Source organism: Embiotoca jacksoni, unplaced genomic scaffold (assembly GCF_022577435.1).
Source record: "Embiotoca jacksoni isolate LCO1_2020_lvr unplaced genomic scaffold, fEmbJac1.0.p SCAF_11, whole genome shotgun sequence".
Classification (NCBI taxonomy): domain Eukaryota; kingdom Metazoa; phylum Chordata; class Actinopteri; family Embiotocidae; genus Embiotoca; species Embiotoca jacksoni.
Genome location: NW_027185241.1, coordinates 17,014,728 through 17,041,778, shown reverse-complemented (window position 1 = coordinate 17,041,778; position 27,051 = coordinate 17,014,728). Strand labels below are relative to the sequence as shown.

Sequence of the window (27,051 nt, the reverse complement as noted above, 5' to 3'; positions counted from 1 at the left end):
TGAATTGTTATTTTTAAGAAATCCTTTCTCACATATTATGAATATTCTGTATGAATTCAGTTTTCAATGACCTATAATTGTTCAGTTGCAATTTTTGAATATTATTAAAAAATAATTCTCCTAATAAAAGGCAAAAACAACATCTGCAATACTTGACAGTAATGGTTCATTAGCATTCGTGTTATTTCACAAACAAAGAGAGGGTCATCAGAAAGGTCTCCACATGTCCTTTTGAGAAATGATTTGAGTGGTGAGCTCGTAGTGGAACCTTTGTCTGCTGGATTATGCACGATTATTCTGATGAGAAGAAAAACGTTGGACGTGTTCATGCTTGAATGGTGAGGGAGGGCATGCTCATCAATATGTCATATTTGGAAGCGCCTGGTGTGGATCCCAGTGTAACCCTAGCTTTACCCTCCTCGGACCCTCTCCTATTCTTGGCTTGGGTCCACGTGATAATCATCAGAGTAATTCCATGAAACCTGGATTGGGTCTGAAACTGATACTCCTAACCAACTGACATGATGTTCATGTGTTGGATCTACAAACTGTTAACATTCACCTTTCACGCTAACACGAAGTGTGGCATGCTCAAAAAATATTATTTTGGGTGGGACATTGTATCGCACATTTATCATATTCAAGGAGCAAAACCATTTGTTTGTCCAATTTTTTCCAGAAATAATTTTGAACCTCAAATTCTCGTTTCTTTCTGTTGCTCTCAATAACTATCTGTCTGCTAAAGAGTGAGCAGCAGACACTTTTTCTATTTTGAAAAATAAAATGTTACTGTCACATCATTTAATCTTGAATGACACAAGTATTGCTTGTACCAGGGGGAGCAGCATTGGAGCCGGTGACACCAACAGACTTAACAAACTGGTTAAGAAGGCCGGCTCCATCATCGGCTACAAACTGGACAGCCTGGAAAAGGTGGTGGAGAGGAGGACGCTGAACAAACTATTGTCCATATTGGATAATCCTGTCCACCCTCTCCACCACCTGCTGCAGGGACAGTGGAGCACTTTCTCTAAAAGATTCCTCCAGCTCCGCTGTCACAAGGACAGACACAGGAGATCATTCCTGCCCACTGCAATAAGACTGTACAATAACTCACCTCTGGCAAAATCCATCACAGTACAATAACACTGTTGACTGTGTTTCTTGGTTTGTTTGTATATAATATATATAGATATATGCTGTACTGTATATATATATATATATGTTGACTGTGTTTCTTGGTTTGTTTGTATATAATATATATAGATACAGTATATAATGTACTGTATATACTGTGCATTTTATATTTATATTTTTTACTGCTATTTACTGCTATTTTATTGCTATTCTATTATTCTATTCTATTCTATTATTTTATTCTATTATTTCTATTATTATCTTATTGCTTCTGTATGCTGCTGTAGCGAAAAAAAAAAAATTCCCCTCGGGGATTAATAAAGTAAATACCTACCTACTTGGTACTTGTCTTCTCTTATCATTAATGCATTTAGAAGATAGTCAGCAATACAGTCTTTTGAGTGTTTTTTTTTAAATGTTATTCTATAAAAACATGGCTATAAACTCAACCCCGAGATAAAATCTGAGACATTTCCTATGACGTCATACAAACCGCACCAGCTCACTGAACTCATCCAGCGCCCCCAAAAACCAACCAATAGGAGATCGGCGTGTTCACGCGCCGACCAATCAGAAGTCTCCGCATTAACGAGGTGTTTTGCCTGACCTGCAAAGGTTTGAGGGATCCAGCCCTGACTGAATGATCTCCGGAGAGAAAAACCCCGCCACCGTCTCTCGTTTGTAGTAATGACCCAGGGGATATACGTCGTTGATGCAACTTTCTCCATGTCCTCTTTTTTCTTTATCTAGCGGAAGGTAAGAAAAGATGCGACGCTCCGGTTGTGGTGATGTGTCAGTCTGCTAAATGTCCCAAAGTATTAGCAGACTAAACGTCTCCTAATCACACTGCACAACACGTGTCGCCTCACCGCAGGTGTCTCGTTGGCTCTCACGTTGGAAAACATATCGCACATTATGAATAGCTTTGTGTGTTTGTTGGGCAGCGTGAGCTAACACCGGGGCAGCAGCGAGCGTTAGCTTGTGCATAGCTCGCTCGCTGCACCAAGTTTGATGATGAAAACAGGAAAACCCACGAATCTTCTTCTGTTCAGGGAATTTATTCATCGTGACTCGAGACTTTAAAGTTCTGCAACACGGGATTCAACGGGCGGCGAGCAACACAGTAATGTGGCTAACTTAGCCTGTTACGTCATGACGATGTGTCGTCATCACGCAACCTCCCTCGTGAACGTCAGGTTACTTCGCTGCCCAGCAAACCTGTCGGAGAGCTGATCCGAGATACCGACGAGTGTGTTCAGGTTAAACTCGCTGTGACCTTTGCACTTGCGTGTTTGGACCTCGGTGCTGCACGCAAACCGGTTTGCATGTAAACAAAGTGTAAACGTGGGTTGTTGTTGTTGTTGTTTATCACTGACAGCTCTAATCTTCTTCCTCAGGTGCACTCTACAATTATGGAGTTTTGAAAACGGGCTGGAGAGTTTTGGGGGGAAAGGAGGCCTTTCCCCTCAAGTTTGATGGTTGGACTGCTGTTCCAGAAGGTCAGAGGGTTGTTGAAATTGATGCCTTTTGTAAATAACTAGATGAAAAAACTATTTTTGTAAACTTTCACATGTACGTTTTTGTATATATAAAAAAAAAAAACCCTCTGAAGTTTTGTATTTATTGAATTCTTAAATGCCATCGTATGCTGCTAGCACCTTAGTCTGTGTCCGAGTTTGGGTCGAAATGGTGGACTGAAAGAAGTCAGGCAGAGGCTGTGGGGTCGCTAGGGTGCAGTGGAACCTCAACACAAGCACAATTCTAGCACTCCAAACCGTCTCGACCTTTTGTTGGTACTTTTTTTTTTTTTTTTTTTTTTTTCCCCCTTTGGTTAAGTGACAGTGTCTGTTACCAACCATCGGATTGCTTTTTGAGTTCGTTTGCTATTTTTGGTGGTGGGCTGTCAGAGTAATACGCAAAAGGAGGAAGGTTCACTGTGAAGAATTGGTGGAGGTCAGGATGAGTGTGGCACCGCCGGACTGCACCCCCAAATGCCGGTCACAGCAGCATGCGGACCAGGTGGTAGCAGCGCTGACGGGTGGCTCTGAGAGACAGCTCCGGGCCTTCCTGACATCGCACTGCCACAACGCAGCCACCTGTCGGGATGCCTTCGGTCGCACAGCTCTGCACCTGGCGGCTTCGCTGGGGAAGAAGGCCCTGCTGGAGTGGCTGCTGGAGACTAAGAGTGCTGACCTGATGGTGAAGGATAAAGAATCCAGCTGGACCGCTGTGCACCGCAGCGCCTTCTATGGACAGATCCACTGTCTCATATCGCTGGTCAAGGTATGAGCTGCTGGTGGATAATCAAAAAAATTCACTCTCTTAAGTTTGTCAATGTGTTTTAGAACATAATACTAATCTTTGGTGTCGTAAAATGGAAAAAACAATGTAAGTTATTCTGTGCTGTTTTATTATTTGGAAAACATAAAATGAGTTTTGATTAAAGGGCTTTATTTTCAGAAATGAAGAGTCAGAGTTTGACCTACTTTTGAACTTGTTTTGTTTCAGCATGGTGGACTTCTCTCCACCCAGGACAAAGAGGGTCTCTCTGTCCTGGAACTAACAATGAAGGACCGACCAACACACGTTGTGTTCAAGAACACCGGTAAGAAAAGCTGACACCCAATGATGCAACTTTTAAACGCTTACGTTTTGTTTTTGAGACGAATCACAAGGGTTATGAGCATCGTCGTGACTCAGTCTGTTTATTAACATATTTCGCACTTGTACATGCCTTGGATTTATTTTTCTCTGTGCTATATCATGTATATCTTTCTAGGCATTCAGAATTGTGTTACACATAATTCGCAAAAAGAATTTCTGACGATTGGGGCTTCCTTCTCTTCATAGCCGGAAAGAGCAGAAGTTAAATGAAGCTTCAGGTGGAGACAGTGTTGTGGCTTTGCTTACAGTCGTGTTTTCTTCGTCACTACAGATCCAACTGAAGTATACACGTGGGGAAACAACACTAACTTCAGTCTCGGCCATGGCAATCAGGAGAGCCGACAGCACCCTGAACTCGTGGACGTGTTTGCCAGGACTGAGGTTTATATCAAGCAGGTAAACTAGCGATGCACTGTTGCAGTGCCGTCTCTCAAGGGAGAGGGAAAGTGTTCTCCTCCAGCACGGGGCTTCCCCCACCCTCAAAACCCCGCTATGTCACTATCACACCAGTAATGACTTCATGCTTCAGTTCGGTGCTCACACACTTTACCTCAAAGAACAATAAAAGCCAATGCACATGGGTACTCCAGATAAGGTGCCTCGCTGCCGTAAAATCTGCAAAACACTCCCGTCCCCAGAGCCCTGTATGACACAACCTTCTCCTCAGAGCACAGCAGCGTTTGTAAAGATGGTTTTGCCTTACAGTTGACTCAAACTGGTTCTTACTGAATCCTCAGCTATGAAAACAATGAATATGCTTGAGAGTTTTAAATTGAACTTGTAATAAATGATTAAAGTAAATCATACAGGCAGAGTATATAATATTGTTCAGCATGCTGTAGTGAAGCATTGACATGGTTCCTGGTTAACTGTTGATTTGGGAGATGAGGGAAAGAAGTTATTTGCGTGTAATAAGGGTCATTGTTGGTTTGTCAGGTGTGGACTGTCCTCTCTTGTATAATCTTAATTTATGATTTAGCTTAGCTGCTCTGTTAACCCATGCTGCCCGACTGTGCCAGCCAGGCTACAGTTTCAGGTGTTTGCCATGTGGATGCTCTTAGTGTGATTAATATAGCTCTGGCCCCAGTGCAGCCACCCCCAGCGGTGTGTGTGCACACCAGGTGCCAGTATCAGTAGATTATGTAATGCATAATGGCTGTAGTCGATGTGTTTCTTAAGACTTGACATGCCTGTGTGGTTTGTGATAATTCATTTGTGCTTGGTGCCACATTATTGGTGTTTACAGAAGAAACTTCACGTGTGTTTCTTTCTGACCTGCAGAGTAATTTCATAAAGCTGGTGGGGGGGACAGGTGGATCTGATTTCATGACCACACAATGACCCAGTGGTACCGAGCGTAGTCTTTGTCTCGCTAACCCAATCCACCAGGTGCCAGAGGTTAAATATTAATTCCACAATGACATGTTTTTAATTAAATGAGCTACACTGATGTGTACGCATGTGTGTGAATGTCCACATCAATGTGATACTTCGGGAAACATCCGTGCGCTCTATTGAAGGCTTGAGGGGGCGATGTATTAGTAATGATGTTTGCTTTTCCACTTGTGCCCCGGCCTTTTATTGGCGTAGTGTTTTACTATCACTACAAGAGGATTTGGCCCGGGCACATGGAAAGAGATGCATTGCGGCCTCTGCTATGAGGTCAATATCATAATGACAAAAGACTTCATTAGCACAAAACACAATTTCTATACTATCGAACAATTGTTTAAACTAAAAGCAACAAGAGAAAACTCCCAACAAGGTTTGTGTTTGTTTCTGTCCTCTCCCTGCAGGTGGTCCTGTGTAAGTTCCACTCGGTGTTCCTGTCTCAGAAAGGACAGGTGTTCACCTGTGGACATGGACAGGGGGGGAGACTTGGCCACGGAGATGAACAGACTTATCTGGTGAGATTTCTGCTTGGTCAGGATGCCACATATATTTCAAAATGCTGCAAAAGAGTCCCTATTTCCCGATTTATGTATTTATTTTAAATGTACAATGTATTGAACCAAAATATTTGTATGAACCGTTATCTGGGACAAACGCTAAGGACTAGCTAGGGACTGTAAACTGACAGTTATCTCTTATTACTCAGACGTGTAAAGTTTACACTGTTTGCTTACGTCATGGCTTTAAACGAGCATTTACTAAATATTTCTTGATTAATTACAGACAGTCGTGTTGTTCACATCTGATAAAGATGGACTTTCCCTCCCTGACCGCAGACTGTACAATATATTTCAGTTTGTCTTGTGTTGTTCTGTGTGGTTAAGAGCCCGGAGCTGCTGAGCTTCGGAGATCAGATTCTGGATCTAAATATTCTTTCCCAATAAAAGTGTCTCCACTTTTAGTGGAGACACTTTTATTGGGAAACATTTCGTCTTTTGGCCTAAAAATGAGTGAAATGAGTACTTATTCTTGGAACCTTAAACTTAAGTGTTCCTAGTAGGGATTTTTGGACATTGCAGGAGAGTTGGCTGAGATAAACTGTGGAAATGGGAAAAATCTTTTTATCAGGTACAGTAGAGGAGGTACTGGCATTGCCTCTGTTAAAAGGAGGGATGCTTGTGCCTGCTTTGAAATGGCATTTTAACTACACTTACATTTTAACCATCTATATTTAGATATCGTCACATCTGATTTGATTAATATGCTAGATGCACAGTGTCTCATATCATCATCTTCATCATCATCAGCCATAACAATAGAACCATTGACAGGTGAAGCATTAAGTGTAAAATACAACAGCCGAGCAGTAAATTCTTCCCCTCATGAGGATCCTAATGTTCACTTGTTACTCAGTCTGACGGGGAGAGGTGTTGATTCATTTTGGAGACTGTAATCTGTGTTGTTGTTGAACTCCACTGAGTTCACTGAAAGGTGTTTCTAATATTTTGTCAGCCCAATTGATGTAAATTGGAGGTGTTTGTTGTCATTTACTCATACAGAAATCATTGAGCTGTTAAAACAATTTTATTTTGAAGCACATGAAGGAAGTGTTGAGTTTGCATCAACAGTAGTTTTGCACGTTAACAGTAGCTCAGCACAGGAAATGAAGGGAACAAAGCTCTCTGACACTCAGTGTTTGAGTGACAGAATGACTTCTGTTTTGAAGTGGTAAATAAGGCAAAATTATACAAAAGGGATTATCGAGAAAACTCTGTAGTCATTAATGTCTCTTACTGTCAAGAGATGACTTGAAAATCTGAGCAGTGAGCTTGGAAAAGGTTATTAAAACTTCTACTTTCTTTTCCTAATTTTTCTTTGTTGTTGTTTTTATTCCAGATTCCTCGAATGGTGGAGGGACTGATGTCCCATCACTGCTCCCAGGTGGCCGCAGCTAAAGACCACACGGTGGTGCTGACGGAGGAGGGCTACGTTTACACCTTTGGCCTCAACACTTTCCACCAGCTGGGCCTCGCTCCTCCTCCCGCCTCAGCACATGTCCCCAAACAGGTAGGAGGTAGCGGGTGGGGGAGAGTGGAGATATGTAACAAGCTGTCTGAACTGACATTGTGTAAAGAGTTCTTCATTGTAATTTAGGTTTCTTTTTGACATGATTTCGAAACAATATCCATCATGTCTTTGTAATATGCTTTGTGTGTAGGTGTTCTCCAAGACGCTGAAAGGCAGGACGGTGATTGGAGTTGCAGCAGGGAGGTTCCACACGGTGCTGTGGACCAGAGAGGCCGTCTACACGATGGGACTGAACGGAGGACAGCTGGGTCAGTCTCAACACTGAAGGCAGCAAAACCTCAACAGGGTGGTGCAGTCAGATTCAGATGAAACTCGCAACACCGTGCAGCCATGCCAGAATAGAGGAGAATAGGTTGCTTATATATTTAGCGTTCAGCCGTGAATAATAATGTTGCAATGGTTGTGTGGTACAAATTTGAATTTACTTCTGTAGGAGAGAGGTTTGGTGAGGAGGGAAGCCCCTCCATCATGTCAGAGGTGGATGACACAAAAGGCTACTATGTGATTATTTTTATTTGTATTTTTAAGTAAAATACCAGTATCAAACACACACTGTATTAGGGCAAGTTGATATGTTGTAAAGTATATTTTCTTTACCGCCCTGTGTGTTGCTCTTCAGGTTACTTGCTGGATCCGAACGGGGAAAAGTGTGTGACGGCCCCCCGTCAGGTGTCGGCCCTGCACCACAAGGATGTTACCATAGCAATGGCGGCAGCTAGTGATGGAGCAACGGTAGTAGTGACCGAGAAGGGCGACGTTTACCTGCTGGCTGATTATCAATGCAAGAAAATGGCTTCAAAGTGAGTGAAACAGTCGGAGATCAAACACATTTACACAGACTGCATTACAGGGACTAAACAGTACATGTATTTGTCACTGAACCCAAATCCAATGCAGATATGAGATGGGACTTTTGTGTATTGTTACACCGGTGCACAAACACTTACTTATTTCCACATCCAGCAATCACAGTGGAAGCTTATCATTTATTCTGAGTCATGTTTCTGGCCACGTGGCAAATGAAAGTCCAATATTTCTTCAGCTTTATCTCTGATTTTGTTCTCCACTGTTGTTTCCAGGAGGGAAATATATGTCTCTTTGGCAGCTAAATGCTCCAATATGTTCACAGCTATCCGCTAACTGTGTTAATATACTTGTGTTGCTGGGAGTGGCAGTGTACAGTGTTTTCAGACAGATCAGAAAGAACGGTTTGTTGCAGCCAAAACTGACACTATGAGAAAATTACAGATCGGGCCGTTAAGAAATTAGCTCAAACTTTCTCTGTGAAATGTAGTGAAGCTGCAGATTCATCTGATAATTGTCTGTAGATTCATCACTATGAGAAACCAGTTCTCACAAAGTATTCACATTGTCATTTCATACATTTTTATTTTGAAATATCAGATTATAGCCACTTTAACAAAAGACTGCATCTTTGTAATGTCACACACACAGTCCAGGTAGTTGTTCTGGAGATGTAATATAATCTCTGTAAATTTCAATTTCAAGTCTGTCAGATTGTCTGTTGACATTTAAATGTTGTTATTTTCCCATTTTCCTCGCCGACATTAACGAACAGTCAGAATGATCACTGTTAATCAGCAGAAGTGGCTCGACTCCATAATTTAAAGCAGCCCGTTTGGCATCAGTTTTCTGTCTGCCAATCCTGACAAGGTCGGGACCGACTTCTGTCTCTGAAGCGTAAAATTCACTTGTGAATGCTTTTAATTGTGCATTTCACTTGTCAAACACGTATACAGCAACAATAGTTGCGTGTGTTCGTAATTACAGAGCGAGAGGAGATGCTGTCAAACGCTGTGTTTTAATGCAGACAAATTCATGATGTAGTTGTTGTCATTTGGGACATTTTCTGTTACACTGCAGACAAATTCATCGTTTTCTGATCACGACATAGTTAGACAAAATGAAAAAGACAATACGGATTCATAGATTGGCCATGTTGACATTTGAAATCAGTGATGGCTCTTTGACTGCTGTCTCTGATTTCCACTGATCTCTGGTGATGATGATTATGAACGATAGTATGAACTCTTTGTATTCCCTCCATGCTCATAGATGTGACTGATATGTGGTGTATCTGCATACAGCTGCTTGTTGCACTCAGGTTTTGTGGTCAGACCTCATTTGAAAGGCAGCTGATAGATTCAGACTTAAGTGCTGCAAATGAGTTGGTTATTGTGGCCGAGTAGCTGTAAACATGCCCACTAAATATACATTTCATGCTGTTAATATGACATCTAGTATTATTTCTTTTCTGATTATTGATTTTGATTGGTCTCCTCCAGGCAGCTCAACATCAAGAAGGTGCTGGTCAGTGGTGGCAGTCTGGACCACCGAGTGGACCCCCAGATCTTGAACGAGGGGGGAGGGGAGAAGGTGGCCATCTTGGCGTTAGATGAAGCTGGGAGGGTAAGTGCATTGTTATAAAGGGCATTGCTTTTTAGTTTGTCTTAATCCATCGTGGAGCAATAAAACTTTAGTTGAAGTTCCGCTCTGCCTCCGTTTCTAAATGCTGGATATGGAGAGGATGTGTCCTGTTGTTATTTTTACCATCACTCTATTTTTTCCTGTCGTTATCTAACCCATGCTACACAGTTCGACAGTTATACAATCCAAAATCCATCTTCCCTGTATGGTATCCTATAGATAAAAATGCTGACTAAGACTTGTCTGTGTAACTTTCCTTAAATGTTTCCCTCCTCCTTTTTGCCCTCGGCCTCTTAGGTGTTTTGCTGGCGTTCCTCCGGCAGCTCGGTGAGACAGTGCCGGTGGGCGTATGCACGTCAGGTTTTCATGTCGGACATTGCGCTCAGCAAGAACAGCATGATGTTTGTGACTCAGGACGGGGAAGGCTTCAGTGGCGTGTGGGCTGGAGAATATAAGAAGTATGGGGAGAAGAAAGGTGAGGACTTTAGGAACAGGGTGGGCTGAGTCACTAAGTTGGCAAATGTTATGCAACAGTTAGCTAATGTTTTAAATGGCTTTAATCCCTTTTAGTTAATCAGTTCAACAGGTGTGTGTGATTATGTCCTAATGATAAAATAAAGTTTGTGTTGCATCTTTTGAAAATGAAAGTTACAAACAGCTTCACTAAACGGATCAACATAATACACTCTCACATCAAATCAATCAGTCAAAAAAAAAAACAGCAGCGCAAGTCAACAAATAGCGATAGGAGATCAAATAACATGAAGGAATCATTAAAGAAAGTTTGTAAAAATAGGTTTCAATAACTGAAATAGATAACTGTATTATTACTTTACTCTGACTGATAGGTTTCTTGTTATCTCACAGAGGTCAGCGTGGAGGTTTGTGGTCATTCAGATGTGGGCACGATGTACGAACGAATCCGCCTGGAGAAACTTCCCTACGTCCACCGAGCTGTCAGCATCACCATGGACTCCAAAGGACGCAACTTTGGAGTGCTGCAGACCGACCCCAAAACGAGGTGGGAGATCTTCTATGAAGCAAGAAAATACTGTGTTCGATCAGGCACTAACACTTTGCACAGTGCCAGTTGCCAGTTTATTAGGTACAGCTATCTTAAACTAATGCACCAGTCTAATCCAACAGTCCGACCTTCATGAGGGTTATAATGTTCAGATTTTGTTGAAATGGATTTGAGAGAGGTATTAAGGTGAATAGGCCAGATAACAAACGCAGAATGTCACACATTATGATAGGCTACAGTATCATAAGTAAGATTTGACCCATGTTCCACTCCAGCAGGCTGTTTAATAACTATCAACGAACAGATTAGACACGCACTCATTTAATAAATATGCATTGAATTGCACCCTTTGCAGGTTGCGGAATCTGTGAAAGAAATCTCTGCATTATGTATACGTCTGTAATTATGATATGTGACATCCTAGCACACATTAACAGTCCCATGAGCCTTTGCACTCACCGCCCTCTCTGGCCGCTACAACGATAATCGTCCTCTCCGGATATTAAATTCGTTCTTAAAACAAACTGAGACTCGGATAAAGTTTTAAAAAAGTGACTACCCACGAATTCTTTTAATTAAGAAGCTGTGTCACTCATGCATTTCTTCTATTTGATCTATTTCTTCTTTTATTTTATTTCTCCTGAGCTGGTATAAAAACGCATTGGATGCTTCAAAATTTCACACACTTCACTTTCCCTCACAGCTTCACCAGTTTAGAAACGTTGCCCTGGTTGACCCAACACCTCTACAGTATAAAGCAGTTACACAAACTCATCATAAGAACCCTCATAAAGTTATTGCTGAACTGTTCGACTGCATTCATTTTAGATCAGTTTGTACACCTGAAGCACAAAAAGAGTCTTTTAGGTCAGTTACACATGTGAAGTACGAACATGAAGAAAACAGCTTAAACACATCCTGTGTGAACAGGTGACTCTGAGTGTTTGAACTAAAGCGACTGAAATGTGAACAATAACTGAACTGGAGGAAGTAAATCTACAAAACCAGTATGATCTGAAGGAAGGAATATGGATGGACAGAGCAGGCTCAATAAACCCGTGTGAAGGGTGATAGTTTAATCATTAGTGGCTTTATTCACAACACCATGAAAACATCATTTTTATTACCAACAGTGAGGTAAAAACATTAACTGGTAACTCTGCCAACTAGAGGTGGAAAAATATCCCTTTTTCATTTTTGGCTAATTAACTTTAAAATGACTTTCTTTGTCTTAGCGGGTTGTCTCATCTTTATTTTTAGTTCTCCTCCCTGTTGATAATATTCCCTGCTTCATTGGGAGTCAGTGGGAAGCTTCTTGCCTTTTCTTGTGCTATGCTTCTGTTCTAAAGAGATATGGCTCAAACAATTTTTTGTTTCATGTTTCCACCCTGATTATGCCTTTCAGCTTGTATGAGGTTCCCAGCATTTCTCCGTCCTCCTTCTCCCAACACTTCCGGAGCCTTCTGGACGAGGCGGACGAAATGGACAGCATCCACGACGTGACGCTTCAGGCCGGGGATCGCACCTTTCCGGCTCACAAGTACATTCTGTCCATGAGGTCCGAGTTCTTCCGGAAGCAGTTCCTGTCCGAAGACTGCGCCGTCGACGAAGAGCTCGACAAGGAGGTGAGGAAGAGTGAAGACGCCGTGGGCTGCGATTTACTCATCCTGGAAAAAGTCCCAGCGGACATGCTGGAACACGCTCTGCACTTCATCTACACGGACTCCACCGAGCTGCTGGTGCACGGAGCTCGGCCACGAGTCTCAGGGGTCTTAACGGGACAAAACCAGGTAGGATCATTATTCACTGGTGAAATGTTGCTTTAGTCTAAAACATCAGTTTGCATTGGCCTTGATGAACTGTGAGCTGTGACTCAGCTGTGGTTGTTTCATGAAGATTGTGTTCCACCGTCTCCACTGTCTTGGCCAGGATTCAGAGCAGGAGCGGCTTATCAGCAGCCTGCAGGACTTGGGTCTGCGAGGTCGTTCGGCCCTCGAGGTGTACCGCTCCCTTCCCCCGGCCCCCACAGGCAACGGCGACAAGGCCAAGAGCAAGGGCTCCAAGCCTGGCAAAAAGGGGCGAGGAGGCAAAGGTGACAAGGCCGGAGCCAACGAGGGAGGGGCCAACCCGGTGAAAACCTTACAGGGTGTCGCCAAAAAACTGGGCCTGGGCAGCCTGTCAGCACGGTGAGAGACCGAGTGGCCTCCAAAACCAAGAGGCAACACAGTCAATGTCATCTGGTCTGATGCTGTTTTCTTTATTCCTGCGCAGACTTGATGGAGTGAAATATGAAAACGGAAGAATTAATGTTATAAACAAGAAAAGTGGCAGCAAACCCAAATTCTACCAGAAAAAATGGTGCGTATATGAGTGTATATTAGCAGTACTGGCAACAGATTAGATTCCAAATTATGAAATCAATCTTCATTTTCTCATATTTTGTTGTTTTTGTGTCTTTGCAGCTCCTATCTGTGTGATGTGACTCTGAAATCTGAAGATGGTAAAGAGTTTCCTTGTCACAAAAGCGTCCTCTGTGCGAGACTAGGTGAGATTGATCGGCCAGCACGTCACCAACAAACAAACAACACGTACAGCACAGAGATGATTTCTGTCACTCATATAAATAAACTCTATCTGCAAGTTGTTGTATAAATATGAATCTGCAAGTTGACATATGTGCCATTTGGTTCCAAGAATAACCCGTGGAATAATGTAACCTAATACCTTTTCCAGCATTTTCCTTCTGCAGGAAATATTGAGGAAATATTAGCTTCACATGTTGGAGTAACTTCATTTGACAGCCTTTGGAAATGTATTTACTTGTGTCTCTATCTTCTCTGCAGAATACTTCAACAGTATGCTTGGAAACCCCTGGATTGAGGTACTCCAAGTCTTTTTTTTTAAATTTTTTTTTTTACATTTTCTGCTGGTGTATTCTTGAACCTGTCACTGGTGTGGACTCGCACCACTATAGTAATGTTATGTCGCCCCCTTCAGGCCACATCCTGTTCTGCACTGGAGATGCCGACCGGCTCGGAGATCCTGCAGGCCATTCTCGAGTACATTTACACAGATGAGTCTCCCACCATTAAAGGTAGCTCCTCAACTTTGACTGAAAGAACATTTTGAATCTGTGTTTTTGTAATGATCATTTGTCGGTTAAACTCTACTTTTAAGAGCACTTGTTCTCTTCCTTTGCCCCCGACAGAGTCTCTGAATGTGGAGTTTGTGTGCAACGTGCTGGTTGTGGCCGACCAGCTGCTCATCACACGGCTGAAGGAGATGTGCGAGGTCATCATCACTGAGAACTGTACGTCCCGTTTGTCTCCTGTCTCACCAAACTTCTCGTACTTTCCTCTTTATCTTTCACCAGCACACCTACATTTGGACATAATTCTACATTAATGTCCTGTAAATACAACAAATGAGATCGATTTGAAGGTTAAAAGCAGCAGTGAGAACTGTAGAGATGCTGACAGAGTTCTCCAGCACACTTCTGTTACTCCGTGTTTTCCGTTGGGCTGTCATGTTCCTTCAAAAGTCTTAAATTCATATTCATGTGGGTAAATCCAAACCTTTTACATTTCGATTAGCCTTGTTTATTCAAGCCGAGCTTCCAATGTCTTCCTCATATGAAGTGAATACAGAATCATTTCCTGAGTAGAGGCTTTGAAAGACACAATTACATAATTGAACAGATTTCTGGCTTGTTAATTAAACTGCTTGCCTTTCTCTCCTCAGTGACTCTGAAGAACGGCGCTGAGCTGCTGGAGTTTGCGACCATGTACAACGCAGAGCAGCTAAAACTGTCCTGCATCCAGTTCATCGTGCTCAACATGGCCGCCCTGCTGGAGTCAAAGTGAGAATCGGAATTAATAACCCAGCGTGGATCACAGCTGATTCGTAGCATTTCACAATTTCCTTTATTGTTTTCAGTCACTGCATCACAAGTCTTAATTAGAGCTATTCTAGTACATAACGACTGTGATGAAAAGTAAATGCTGCACGTAGTCTGCAAACATGTGCGTGGAGATTTAGGTCTCTACAGAGGACTCCTAGTCGCACCACAGGAGAGAAGTAAAAATATGTTTTCTCATGGATACGCGTTTGTCCCTCTGCTCCTTTTGTTCTTGCTGCGCTGCCTCAGAGCTTTGGATATTCTTAGTGACGAAGTGCTCGTGGAGCTTTCTGCCGCCTACAGGAGGATGGTGAGTCACCTCCCTCTCACAAACATCCCAGGCTGCGTCAGACTTCCCATGATTTCACTGTTTGCTCATCATTTGTCTCTTTTCAACCAAATAACATGCGAATGCTGTTAAACAGCTTCTTCAACATACGAGAGCCTTAATGTATCGAAGACATCAGTGAGGGTTTGATAAGGACTCGCCAGACTCACCGCATTGCTTTCATCACAGTGAGGAATCATCCTATCAGAGGAAGAGGAGTCTGTTTTCCTTGTTAGATTGCAGCCACCAGACACTCTGGAGTAAAAGTAGCGCCTCTTGGGGAAAACTCGGGTACTTCTCACACACTTCAGGGCTTTTGGGAAATGTACAGAGAAATACATTCACTTGTAGTTTGTGGTGCTGTTGAATTGAAGTGTTTTTTTTTTTTTGTTTTTGTTTACTGTGCTTATTTACATCCGAGAGATTCAGACTAAATAACAAAAACACGTCACTGGATATTGCAGTGGAGGACAAAAGCAACACAAACGACATCCTCACAGGAATTCAGTCGAGTCTTCACATCAAAACCTGTAACTGGTTCAACATTAGAACAATCATGGAGGAGGAATTCATTGGTGTCACACGGCATTACTATCACTGAGGTGTAAGTGCACCATAAAAATACATCAAAACTCCTGGAGCTCGATGATTGATGTGTTTAAATGTGGTGTAACTTCGTAAGGCAGCAGTACTTGTGATATTTAATGTTCCAAAAATGAGAAGTCAAATGTATGATGGCAGATAGTATGAAGGGTCTGAATGTCTGAGCTGATTTAACTGAATGGCAGTTTCTTCTCTTGTGGTTCTTGTATTTCAGTGTAAATCAGAGTCCAAATCCTGATGAGACACAGTGTGCTGCATCACTGAGTTAACAGCAAGACTCACAGATTGACTGTTACAGTGTTTTTTTTAATTGGTTTTCAGATCCCTGCAATGCAAAAGCGTGTCATCACTCCGTGGCCGGGTGCACCAGACCTCAGTGTGTATGAGGATGAAGACTGGGACTCCGAATTCAGCCCCAAACCAGAAGCAGAACTGGATCACTCCTGCAGGTACGCAAGCAAGAATTAGATTCTGCTGCATTTTCATTACTGCGTCAAAACAAGGGCTCCTTGTTTTTCTTTTTAATGAAAGACGCAGAGCAGCAGAAACCGGCAGGAAGGAAAATGCATCCGGTGGAACGAAAACGCTCAAAAACATGCGTCTTCGAAGTTTATGCTTCGTCAGAGAAGACGAGAGACTGAAGTTGATTGTTTTCATGTTCAGTGTCAATTCATTCATGAAGCTGCTGCATTACAGGCCCAGAACAAGAGTGTTCTCTGCTGTTGTCCAAAGATGGTGTCGTTCCTACATCAGGCACCATCAGGGTTTTTGTCTTGTTTCCTTCTGTGTCAGGTTGATGAGTGAAAAAAATCATTTATGTAAAAGGAAAATCACACACGCGCACACCACGCACGCACACCGCACACCACGCACACACACCACGCACACACCCCACACGCCACGCACACACACCACGCACACACACACACACACCACGCACACACACCACGCACACACCCCACACACCACGCACACACCCCACACGCCACGCACACACACCACACACCACGCACACACACCACGCACACACCCCACACACCACGCACACACACCACGCACACACCCCACACGCCACGCACACACACCACGCACACACACACACACACCACGCACGCACACACCCCACACACCACGCACACACCCCACACGCCACGCACACACACCACGCACACACACACACACACCACGCACACACACCACGCACGCACACCGCACACCACGCACGCACACACCCCACACACCACGCACACACACCACGCACACACCCCACACACACACACACACACACCACGCACACACACAGTGATTCTCATTTTATTCTGAATCTTGCAGCTCTAGTTTTTTGATTCAGTGTTTTTTAAACATGGTTTTGTAACTACTAAAGTTTGTAGCTAAAAAATAGGAAGTATCTGTAAGTCTTTGCAGACCTCTTTAAACCTCTGAAACATGTCCCAAATATAAAGCTGCTGATAACTGTACAACGTTGTGTGTCCTCAGAGAAATCCTGTTAAAGAAGGCCAAGATGAAGGCTAAAAAGAAACCAAGGAGACGCTCTGACAGCTCAGGGGGATACACACTCTCTGATATCATCCAAAGCCCTCCTGCTGCAGGTACACACACACACACACACACACACAGCCCACACGCACATATACACACACACACACACACACACACACACACACACACGCACACCCCACACGCACAGCCCACATGCACATATACACACACACACACACACACACACGCACAGCCCACACGCACAGCACGCACATACACACACACACACACACACACACACACACACACACACGCACATCCCACATGCACATATACACACACACACACACACACACGTTTTTCACTTCATACCATCATTCATGTTATATTCACATGACAAACAGCCTTTTTCACACCTGTCTGCAACTTATTTAAAGAACCTGGCTGTTGTTAATAAGCCGTCATACTTCCACTGACACACACTCCTTCTGCTCAGTGGTGTCGCCGTGCCTGGTGAAGTCGGGGAAGGCTAACTCCACCGAGTCCCTGCAGGAGCTCCTAACATCGGACTCAGAGGGCAGCTGCATGGGGGTGGGCAGTCCCAGAGACATGCAGTCACCCGTCTTCCACGACAGAGCCGAGGTCAGTTTTATATTGATGCAGCGTACGCTTACTGTTAGCAGGGTGAAATAATATCCAACAACTCCAGGGACTCCTCTGTTAATGACTTAATGCTGCTCGCTAATAGTTGAGCAGACAACCATTACACAAACTAATGTATAATTACACTTTGAGTAATTATTTATGTTAGATGAGAGTTAAACAGGACATCTGCTAAATAGTGCATATGCTAAATGTGTCTTTGTTAACTTTCAGACAGATATTCAACAATGTCTGTTTGTTATAATAATTCAGATTTAACACAACAGAATATCGCCGAGCCAGAGAAGGGCAACAGAGCACTGAAAGTAATATTGGGGAAATCACTGAGTGTTTGTTTTCATCAGCGGGATGAGAAGGCTTTTAGTCAGAGGCTGAAGACTCCACCCAGCACTCCGACATCCCTGAAGAACGACCTCCCAACTCCCCCCAACTCCGCTCCACAAACCATCCCCAAGGTCCTGCCCTGGTGAGGGACCTCACAGTCCGAAACCGCTTTTAAACATCTTTTCATGTCTTTACTAGCTTCACTTAAACTTGACATCCTCCTATTTTACTTTGAGGAGATGGTTTATGCAAAGGAGGACATTTTTTTTTTTTCATCCCTAGTTAATAAATAATAACTCCTGAAAATGGAGCTGCGTAGCCGACCTAGTGTGACGGTGTTTTTACAATGTGCAGTCCCGCTCGTGCTCCTCCAGTCTGGGATCTGAGAACCATCATGGACATGGAAGCCAACTCTCTGCAGACTCTCGGAGCAACGCCTAAAAGCCCTGGGAGGTGGGTGGAGGAATGATTTCTAGCAAAGGAGCAAAGGATTCTATGGTGGCCACTTATTGTAGTCGGTGGGAGCCCGTGTTCAATGCGTACCCTTCAACTGTAATGCATTTTTTATGTTTTAAGTGTAAATTGTGTCCTATTACGCCATCTGTGCGCGTTAATAAAGATTACTGTTATTTCCATATCTGCCCTCAGTGTCGGCAGCAGCACCAAGCCCTCCCCCGTTTCCACCAAACTGTCCCAGAAGCAGAGGAAGATGCTGGCCATGGCCAACAAGGAGGCCAGTGTGGAGTCCACGGCATCCAAACCCACCCCCACAGCCACCCCATCCAAAAGCAGTGGGAAGGCCTGGTGAGTGAGCCCAGATATGAAGACCACTTCTGCTAACAACTCTCTTAAATAGCTTTCTGGTTCCTTTGATGGGCTTACAGCCGCTCACTGGGACACCAGGAGATATTAGATTGACAGACAGAAGAGATTTGTGTGTTTTTGTGCAGTGTGCTTTGTGAATCTATCAGTTTTCTTTCAGCCTGAATGAGATCTGTAATGGCCAGAATTAGAAACAGGAAGCTCCTTTGTCAGAAATTGGTTTCATACAGGAAAAATATTGCTCTATTTTTAGTTGGGGGGGGGGGGGAGTCATTTCACTTGTATCCTTTATGTCAACAGTGTTTGTGTTTTTTGTGGCATCTGGCACACGTTTTCAGATATATACATACAAACAGAACTCCATGATATTAGTGGAAAAGTTTCACTTGTGTTTTGGGTCTTACTTTCCCCACCTCCTCTTAATAAGAGTGTCGCAGATGATCTGTTCTACAGGGAAGGAAAAGTCCGTTCTGGCAACAAAATGAAACATTCAGTGATTGTTTCTCTTGGTACTAAATCCACTCCTCCCACTCACCTGCTTTAAACTGTAGATTTAAAAATGAGATCTGGTGAACACATCGGGGGGGGGAAGATACTTTTTCTTTTTACTCCTAATCACAACGGGCTCTATTCTACTTGTTTAACTGGATAATCTGAGTGTAAAGTAAGACGCATGGTTCAAAGAGCTGATACTTAGTCTTAATTACTCAGAGTATCATCTCTCATTGCCTTTTAAGAGTCAGGTGCACGTTGGCGTATTGCTATCGTAACGGTGGATTTGCCAAGTTCTAGGAAGGAATGCTTCTCTGCAGCGGAAACGGATCTCCAGGAGCGACTGAGTCCTTCACATTAGGATACTTGTATTTTTAATCTATTGTATTTTTGTAGGAGCAGATTACTCTTTTAGGGTTTCTGTACTGCACCATTTTGTTAGTTACTTTGATGATTAGAGAGGTCACACTATATATAGTTATGGCTACACATCTATACGCATAGTAATGTCACGATTTCATATACTGCTGTGAGACTGAAGAGACTCCAACAAACACAGCTTCAGCTGCTTGTAACATTGTGTCAAAAATGCGATATTGAGTGTTATTGACCTGACCTATTATATACTCTGCCTTGATCGCAGTAAAGTATTTGATCTTTTAGGCTTTCTCTTATTGGGTGTGATGTTAGTTTGGACAGCGTGAGCGTGTGAAAACCAACATGCCCACGGCTGCTCACATGGGTGCAAGTACATTTACTATCAATGTGGGTGCTGGAAGGGAAAAGACTGCTGCATCAGTCTGAAACGAGCAAAAACACCTGTGTTGCCCTCTGCGCTGCTTTGTGCCTGTTGTAAGATGAAGCCCAGCAGGTCACTCCATCTTCGTAGGAGCAGGCGTAACAGTACTCTTACTGTAATTAATGCACCTTCTTTCTCCGCCTGTCATTTGCTTCCACCTGCAGGGCGACAGCCGTCCAGTCTCCGCCCTCCTCATGTTCATTTCGGGCTCTGCTGGAGGAGGAGGAGAACCAGTTGATCACGGTGGGACAAACAAGAACCCCGAGGGGGCAGAATAACCTGGGATCCCCCGTCACCGCCACGCCAGCTGCCAGGAGGGTCACGTTCAAATGTGCTGAGAGCAGCGAGCCAGAGAGACCCACTGGGTGAGTAAAACACTTCCACATTATAGTGACGGGAGAAAAGGACCGGGTGACAAGAGATGTTACTTTCTGTGATTTTGAATCGAGTCACAAACAGCAGAAATCGATTTTTGTAATAATTTTAGATGAAACGAAAAAGGTGTAACTTAACAGTGAAGCACCCCAACAGTGAACAGTACATGTATGTACTCTGTACTTCAGTGCATACATGTAGTCAACTTGCATAAAGAACTTTGTAAAAAAATTATAAGCTGCACACCCCCACAAACATTTCTTTGCTTTTCCTGTTAGTCAACATAACTGCCAGTTACAAATTACAGTGCGTTTCATTTGCAGCTCATTTGGTTTGTCACACAAGGAACTAGAGTAAGAGACAGTGTGCAGTGCTCCTCTTTCTTTTTGTTGTGACTCAGATCTATAGATTGGCCCAGTCTTCAACCCCCTGGTACATAACACACACTGAAGCAGAAACACACATCAGATCTTCTGCCACACCGTTGACTTCCTCTGTTCTTGTACTGCTGTTTTCCACTTGGAGGCGCTGTTGAGGTGTCATCATCAAGCTGCTGTTAGGTTTTAGCTCCATAGAAACCCTCCAGATACCCGTCTGTCTTTGAAGTCATTAAATACAGGAAAACAAGAATATTGTGTTAATGTGGCACAAACATGCACCGGTTTGACGTTAAGGAATAAAAGGGGAAGTAACAATAAGTGTTTATCTCAGACTGAAGAATACAAGTTGTAACTCTGAAGAGACGACTAACAGGATTTCGTCCAGTGAGACAGCTTGAGAGAGGCGTGATGCTCCGGTCTGAGGTGAACAGCTCTTAATGACCCAGTACAGCTGAGCTGACCTGCACACACCGAGTCACTCTGACCTTTACAACCTGACAGCTCCATAAACACAGCAAGCACAGACGCTGTTCAAAGCTGCAATACTGTTTAGATAATGCCTATTACGTGTGTGTGCGTACGTGTGTGTGTGTGTGTGTGCGTAAGACTGGAAGCAATATTAGACCGTCCCTGCAGGTTGTTATTCATTCAGGTCTTGTGAAGTGAAGTGTGTAAGTGCATCTCTTTTATCTGATTTCATACTTCCTCCGCTGTATGTTTGCCGTCGCTTCATGTTGCAATGTCAAGAGCAGACTTCTAGATATTAAACAGCTGTGTGAGTCAGTCTAGTGAAGTCGGTGATGTTAATCAGAATTGATAAGGGCAGCCCTCATGTCACAACGGATCACAGAACAGGAAGCAGGTTTCAGGTCTCCCCACCCGCCCCCTTTTTTTGGGGGTATTTGGAGCAGAGACGGACGAGTTCAAGGCTCAGGAAGCAGCAGCAGAAGCCGCTTCGTACATTCTCATGGCCGCCTTCAGGGACACTTTCCACATACCAAGTACACTTTAATAGAGATGCCTTTATAATCTTTGATTGAATGTCAGACATTTTCTCTCTGCTATGGTCTCCTCCAAATATTTCCAGAGGTGTCTCTTGGCCAGATGAACACACACACACACACACACACACACACACACACACACACACACACACACACACACACACACACACACACACACACACGCCCCACTTTCCATATGACTTCAACAGACATCATAATGAGTGATTTGGAAAAAATTTTTGGCCTCAATTATAACAAACTATGATATAAAATAAGCACAGAATAAGAAATCACTTAAAGCGCACACAAATCAGGCTGCAGGGACGGCATGTCATCTATAAGACATGTCATACTTTACATGTCAGGCAGAATAAATTCTCAGGATCCTCGTGGAATGAGAAAAAAGCAACACAAGAATCAAAGAGTGTAAATAATTGGAGAGGAAGTCGTGTATTCTGCAGTCTGGAGAAATATTTCTAGAGGTAAATGTATTTATGCAGAGCAATTCATATTCAAGGCTTCCCCCAGCTGCTTTACAGAAACTAACTTTAAAGAGATGGCATTCATAAAAATGTGAACATGTGTGTACATTCAGAGCCCCGGATATAATAATGAAAATAAAGATGTTAAAAAGAAATGAACAAGAAGGCAGCAGAAAATAACAGAGGAGTTTAAGCCTGCTTTCAAACACAGTTAAATGTGGGGCCCATTTTAGGTTGTTAATGGGTACCTGTCCGCTAGCAACTTGGCTTTATCAACTTCAAAGATGGTGTCAGTGTGTATTATTCTGATTTCTCCAAATGGTTGGAAAATGTTTTATTGCCAGTTTAAGATGACAAAAGGCAGATTTGGTTACAGATTTAATGAGGCGCACTCAGACACACACACACACACACACACACACACACACACACACACACACACACACACACACACTCAGACACACACACACGGTTCATTCACACTCCATGCCGATTACTACGTCGGGAACCTTCACCGTTATTTGGCTGCTGCCAGGAAATGATCACGGGTGCACACTTGACACATTTATCATAACTAAGTATAACACCGCTGGCCAACTTACTGCAGGTGAACTCTCCTCTCAGACTGAAGCAGAGGTGAACCAGGTGTTTAATACGTCTGTAGTGATGCGCAATTATAAGATGTCATTAGTATGCGACGATCCCCGTTATTAAATGTGTAGTTTTAATCATAACAGACAGGTTTACCTGTGAGGTAGTTGTTGGGCTGCATGAAGGAAAAATGTATTTTGTTTTCCTGTTTTGAGTTCTGCAGTAAGCAGACAAACTATAACCTCTGAGTTTAGAGATGGGCTTCATTGTATGTTTGGTTGTAATCAATTAGCCTGATGGGAGGAGCTTATTATATTTAAAGGGGCCTCTTTAGGATGGAGAGGTGTGTGGGCAGAGTTACAGAGAAGGTAACAGCCATTTGGATTGAGAAGCTGTTGACTTTTTGGTCTAGAATTTGTTAGGTTTTTGTTGTTGTTTTGCAAACATTGTTGTTGTTTGCAAAAGTTTTCTACCTGTAAATATATATCTGCCACAAATCTGCACTTCTGGGAGACGCACAATAAATTGCACCATCACTGCCTACGACTACGCCATTTGTTTTTGTTATCTGAGGGCTGAGGTTGAACTCCGTCACAGTAACTATTCTCCAATTCATTGTTTTGATTGACAGTGAGACAAGATGAGCAGTCCTGTTGCAGACAACCAAAAGTTCAGTTACTATCTGAATAATAGACTGAATGGGTTTTTGGGCCAATATAGAAGTCATCAGAAAAAATGATCTGTAAAGCCACATATCTGCATGAATAGGAGCAATGTAGTTGTAGTAGATTGTATAACTTGGTAGTAGTTGTGTGAAGCGATGAAAGAGAACAAGAACAAGTATTGAACCCTGTGGAACGTGTTATTGCATTGTTTACTACTCCAACGGAGACAGTAAGCTTCCTGTTGTGTGAACATGATTTAAACCAGTTTAATCCAGTGTGTCCTACCTAGTTTCATCCAACAATATGTTGTGATCCACTGTATCAAATGCAGCGGCAGTAAAAAAAAAAAAAAAAAAAAAGTTAAAAATAAGTTTTAATAAGAGCGGTCACAGCTCTGCGATTGTGAGGAAACCCAGACTCTGTAACAGAGATGCTTTTTAAATTGAGTCCAGTTACGCAGTCGTACCAGAGGTTTGTTAGAGCAGGTGGACAGGCGGCCGTCAGGAGGAGTTGACTCAACCTGTAACCACCTATGAAGACACTTGTTGTTTTCACTATCACAGCGCAGTCACTGATACCCATCCTCTCTCTCTCTCTCTCTCTCTGTGTGTGTGTGTGTGTGTGTGTCCCCTCAGGCCGTGGGTGCTGGGTGCAGTGGGCAGCCCCCTCCTCTCCTCCCTGGTGACCTTTGCTTCCATCGTGGAGGAGGAGAAGCAGCAGGAAGCTGCACTGATCCGCAGTCGAGAGAAGCCGCTGGCGCTCATCCAGGTAACGTGTCTTATCTGTGTGTCTACGCTCTCACTCTCTCGCGCACACACACACACACACACACACACACACACACACACACACACACACACACACACACACACACACACACACACACACCTACTATGTACAGCTTCCATGAGCATCATCCTGGTAGAAACAGCGGTGGCCCTTCAGGGCGATATGTCTGCTCTCTGTCTTTTTCTCTCTGGCCGACGTTGATCTAATGAATATCAGATTGTACAGTGCTGGTTAGAAATGAGCTGCCTCCTGGTTGTCGTGTGACAGCCCTCTCTGCTCCTCTCCGGCTGTTGCCAGACTTTTGTCAGTGCCTTCAAAAAACACTTTTTTTTTTTTTCCCCCCTCTGTGGTTTTCTGGTTGCCATTATGTAAAACACTCTTATTACCATTAAGCTTTCAGTGTCAGCGTTTTCCTTTTTACCCTCAAATAAAGTGTGGTTTCATAAATACCCACAGTATCCCCAGATCCATCTCTTTTTCTCCTCATTTTTCTGTCCTCATAGATTGAAGAGCGGGCCATCCAGGACCTTCTGTTCCACTATAAGGCGCGTGACAACCCAGATGAGCTGATAGTGGTGGAGAGGTCGTCCAGAGGCCCCATAGCAGCTCCGACCTGGAACAAACACTGATGTTTCACAGCGCAACCGCTAAGTACCATCAACGTGAGAACATCTCGTCCAATTGTCACTCCGCAGTGTTGGCAGCGTCCCTGCTGCAGCCCCCCCCCCCCTCCCACCCCCCACATCCCCATCAGATCCATCAGTGCGTGTTGAAGTGTACCTCAGACTCATCCAGCCCGGTTTAAGATGAGTCTGGAGCTAAGCTATGCTTCCTTCTGCAGTGTTACTTTAGTTTTATTGCTGCTCTGCATTTTGTTACGTAAGAAAGAGAATAAATGTTTTCCATAAATGAATGTTGTCCTGAAGAGAAGTTTTGGACCGCCTGGGATTAGCACAGCATATTTCTCTCTTTCTATCTTTTGCTGGATTTATACTGTCTTTACTCGGCAAAACAATTATATCAAAAGTAAACAACTTTCCCAAAATATATATTGTCAGAAGTTGAAGTTGCCAAAGATGTGAAAATATACTAAGATGTTGGGTCCAAACTCCATCACTACGAGTGTGTGTGTGTGTGTGTGTGTGTGTGTGTGTGTGTGTGTGTGTGTGTGTGTGTGTGTGTGTGCGCGCGTGTTAAATCAGTGGAAGCTCTTAATGTGATGAAGAAAGTAAGATGGCCAATGATCAACTGTGACAGAGCATCAGCTGCACTTAACAACTAAAGTGAGCTGTTTACGAAGGCGGTACGTTTCCCTTTGTAACATCTCCATTGTGACTGTTTGACTCGGCTGATTTGCAGTGACGTGGTAACATTGCTGGACTCCAGTAAATATGTAGTTTGAACTCAAACGCAACGCACATTTGTCATCGTTAAGATACATGATTTAATGCAGCTACAGTGAATGCTAAAGCAAGATTATACTCAGTAGGTGTGATTGTGTGGAACTGGTTATCACTAGTGTGTTTTAGAGTTGATGGTGTGCCTTTATAAAAGAATGACATATACAATATAGACAGTTTAAAGCAGCTACAAGTCTTTAGTTTATTTCTTCATCAGTTCCATCAGCTCTCTTCCCGGAGCCAGTGTAAGCTTGGTAGGCACTTCAGATCTGGACCATCTATTCTCATCTTCATACAATATTTGTGCGCGTGTGTATCACTTCAGGATGTGAAAAGAAAATGGCATGCAATAATAAAATATCTCATCTGTGCAATTGGTGTGTCTCCTTTCTGTATTTCAGGTTAGAGTGATGAGACGAGTTCAATTTTCTCAATAATTTAAATACTTAAATTTTCTATCGCAGTCATTTACTGAATAATGTGGCTCTCATAGCGTCTTAATAAAAATAACATTTAATCTCCTGATCTCCTGACACGTCATCTGGCCTGCATGAGCAAAGGACCATTATCGAGTCTCAACCTGTGATTAACTGCGATGACCCTGATCTGAGCGCAGAGTGTTGCGATAGAGGGATTTTATTGGTTGTAATTACAGGTAGAGCATCACATCGGAAGTCAGGGGGAGACGGCTCATGGGCAAAATGTTAATTACTCATTAGGATCCATTAGGCAGCGCGGAGACGACACATGGATCAAAGCCTTGGAGAGAAAGTCTTCCTTTTGACTCCCACTGGTGCGACCTGGAAACCAATGAGGGTTTTTTTTTCAAAAGGACTTCATCCTGTTTGTGCTCTGAATTAAAATGCAGTGGTTCGGCATTAGTGTACTGACGCATGACATGTTTTGAAATTAGACTGTCGAGCACAATAAAGCAGCTGACATAAGGAACTGGAGCTCATGCGCTCTCTCCATGTTGATGTGCGTTAATGTGGGAGTTGTAGAGCGGTGGTTCCCCAACCGGTTGAAGTCAAGTACCCCTTCATCATCCTCACGTCCAATAACGGTTACTTTTAGTTTCCCATTTTAACCATTTAGCCTTTACTTTTATCCATTCGCTATGTTTAGCTGTCTAAAACTTTGTAAATGGTAAATAAATGTAAGAAAAGCTTCTTTTTTTTTTTTT

General features: G+C 43.2%; 1 protein-coding gene across 1 annotated transcript; it reads left to right on the top strand.

Annotated features, from left to right (window-relative positions):
* Positions 1 to 1,732: 1,732 nt before the first annotated feature.
* Positions 1,733 to 26,242, top strand: ibtk (inhibitor of Bruton agammaglobulinemia tyrosine kinase). Its single transcript, XM_069143385.1, has 29 exons — positions 1,733 to 1,893; positions 2,535 to 3,420; positions 3,646 to 3,742; positions 4,073 to 4,197; positions 5,598 to 5,708; positions 7,090 to 7,260; positions 7,412 to 7,529; positions 7,901 to 8,081; positions 9,588 to 9,711; positions 10,027 to 10,204; positions 10,597 to 10,750; positions 12,159 to 12,543; positions 12,683 to 12,939; positions 13,025 to 13,111; positions 13,216 to 13,298; positions 13,597 to 13,634; positions 13,751 to 13,847; positions 13,962 to 14,063; positions 14,495 to 14,612; positions 14,901 to 14,961; positions 15,904 to 16,031; positions 17,080 to 17,192; positions 17,579 to 17,724; positions 18,090 to 18,211; positions 18,424 to 18,522; positions 18,718 to 18,873; positions 20,347 to 20,547; positions 24,315 to 24,447; positions 24,972 to 26,242. The coding sequence occupies exons 2-29, from the start codon at positions 3,097 to 3,099 to the stop codon at positions 25,095 to 25,097; spliced, it is 4,035 nt and encodes a 1,344-aa protein (XP_068999486.1). The 5' UTR covers positions 1,733 to 1,893; positions 2,535 to 3,096; the 3' UTR covers positions 25,098 to 26,242.
* The last annotated feature ends 809 nt before the right edge of the window (positions 26,243 to 27,051 follow it).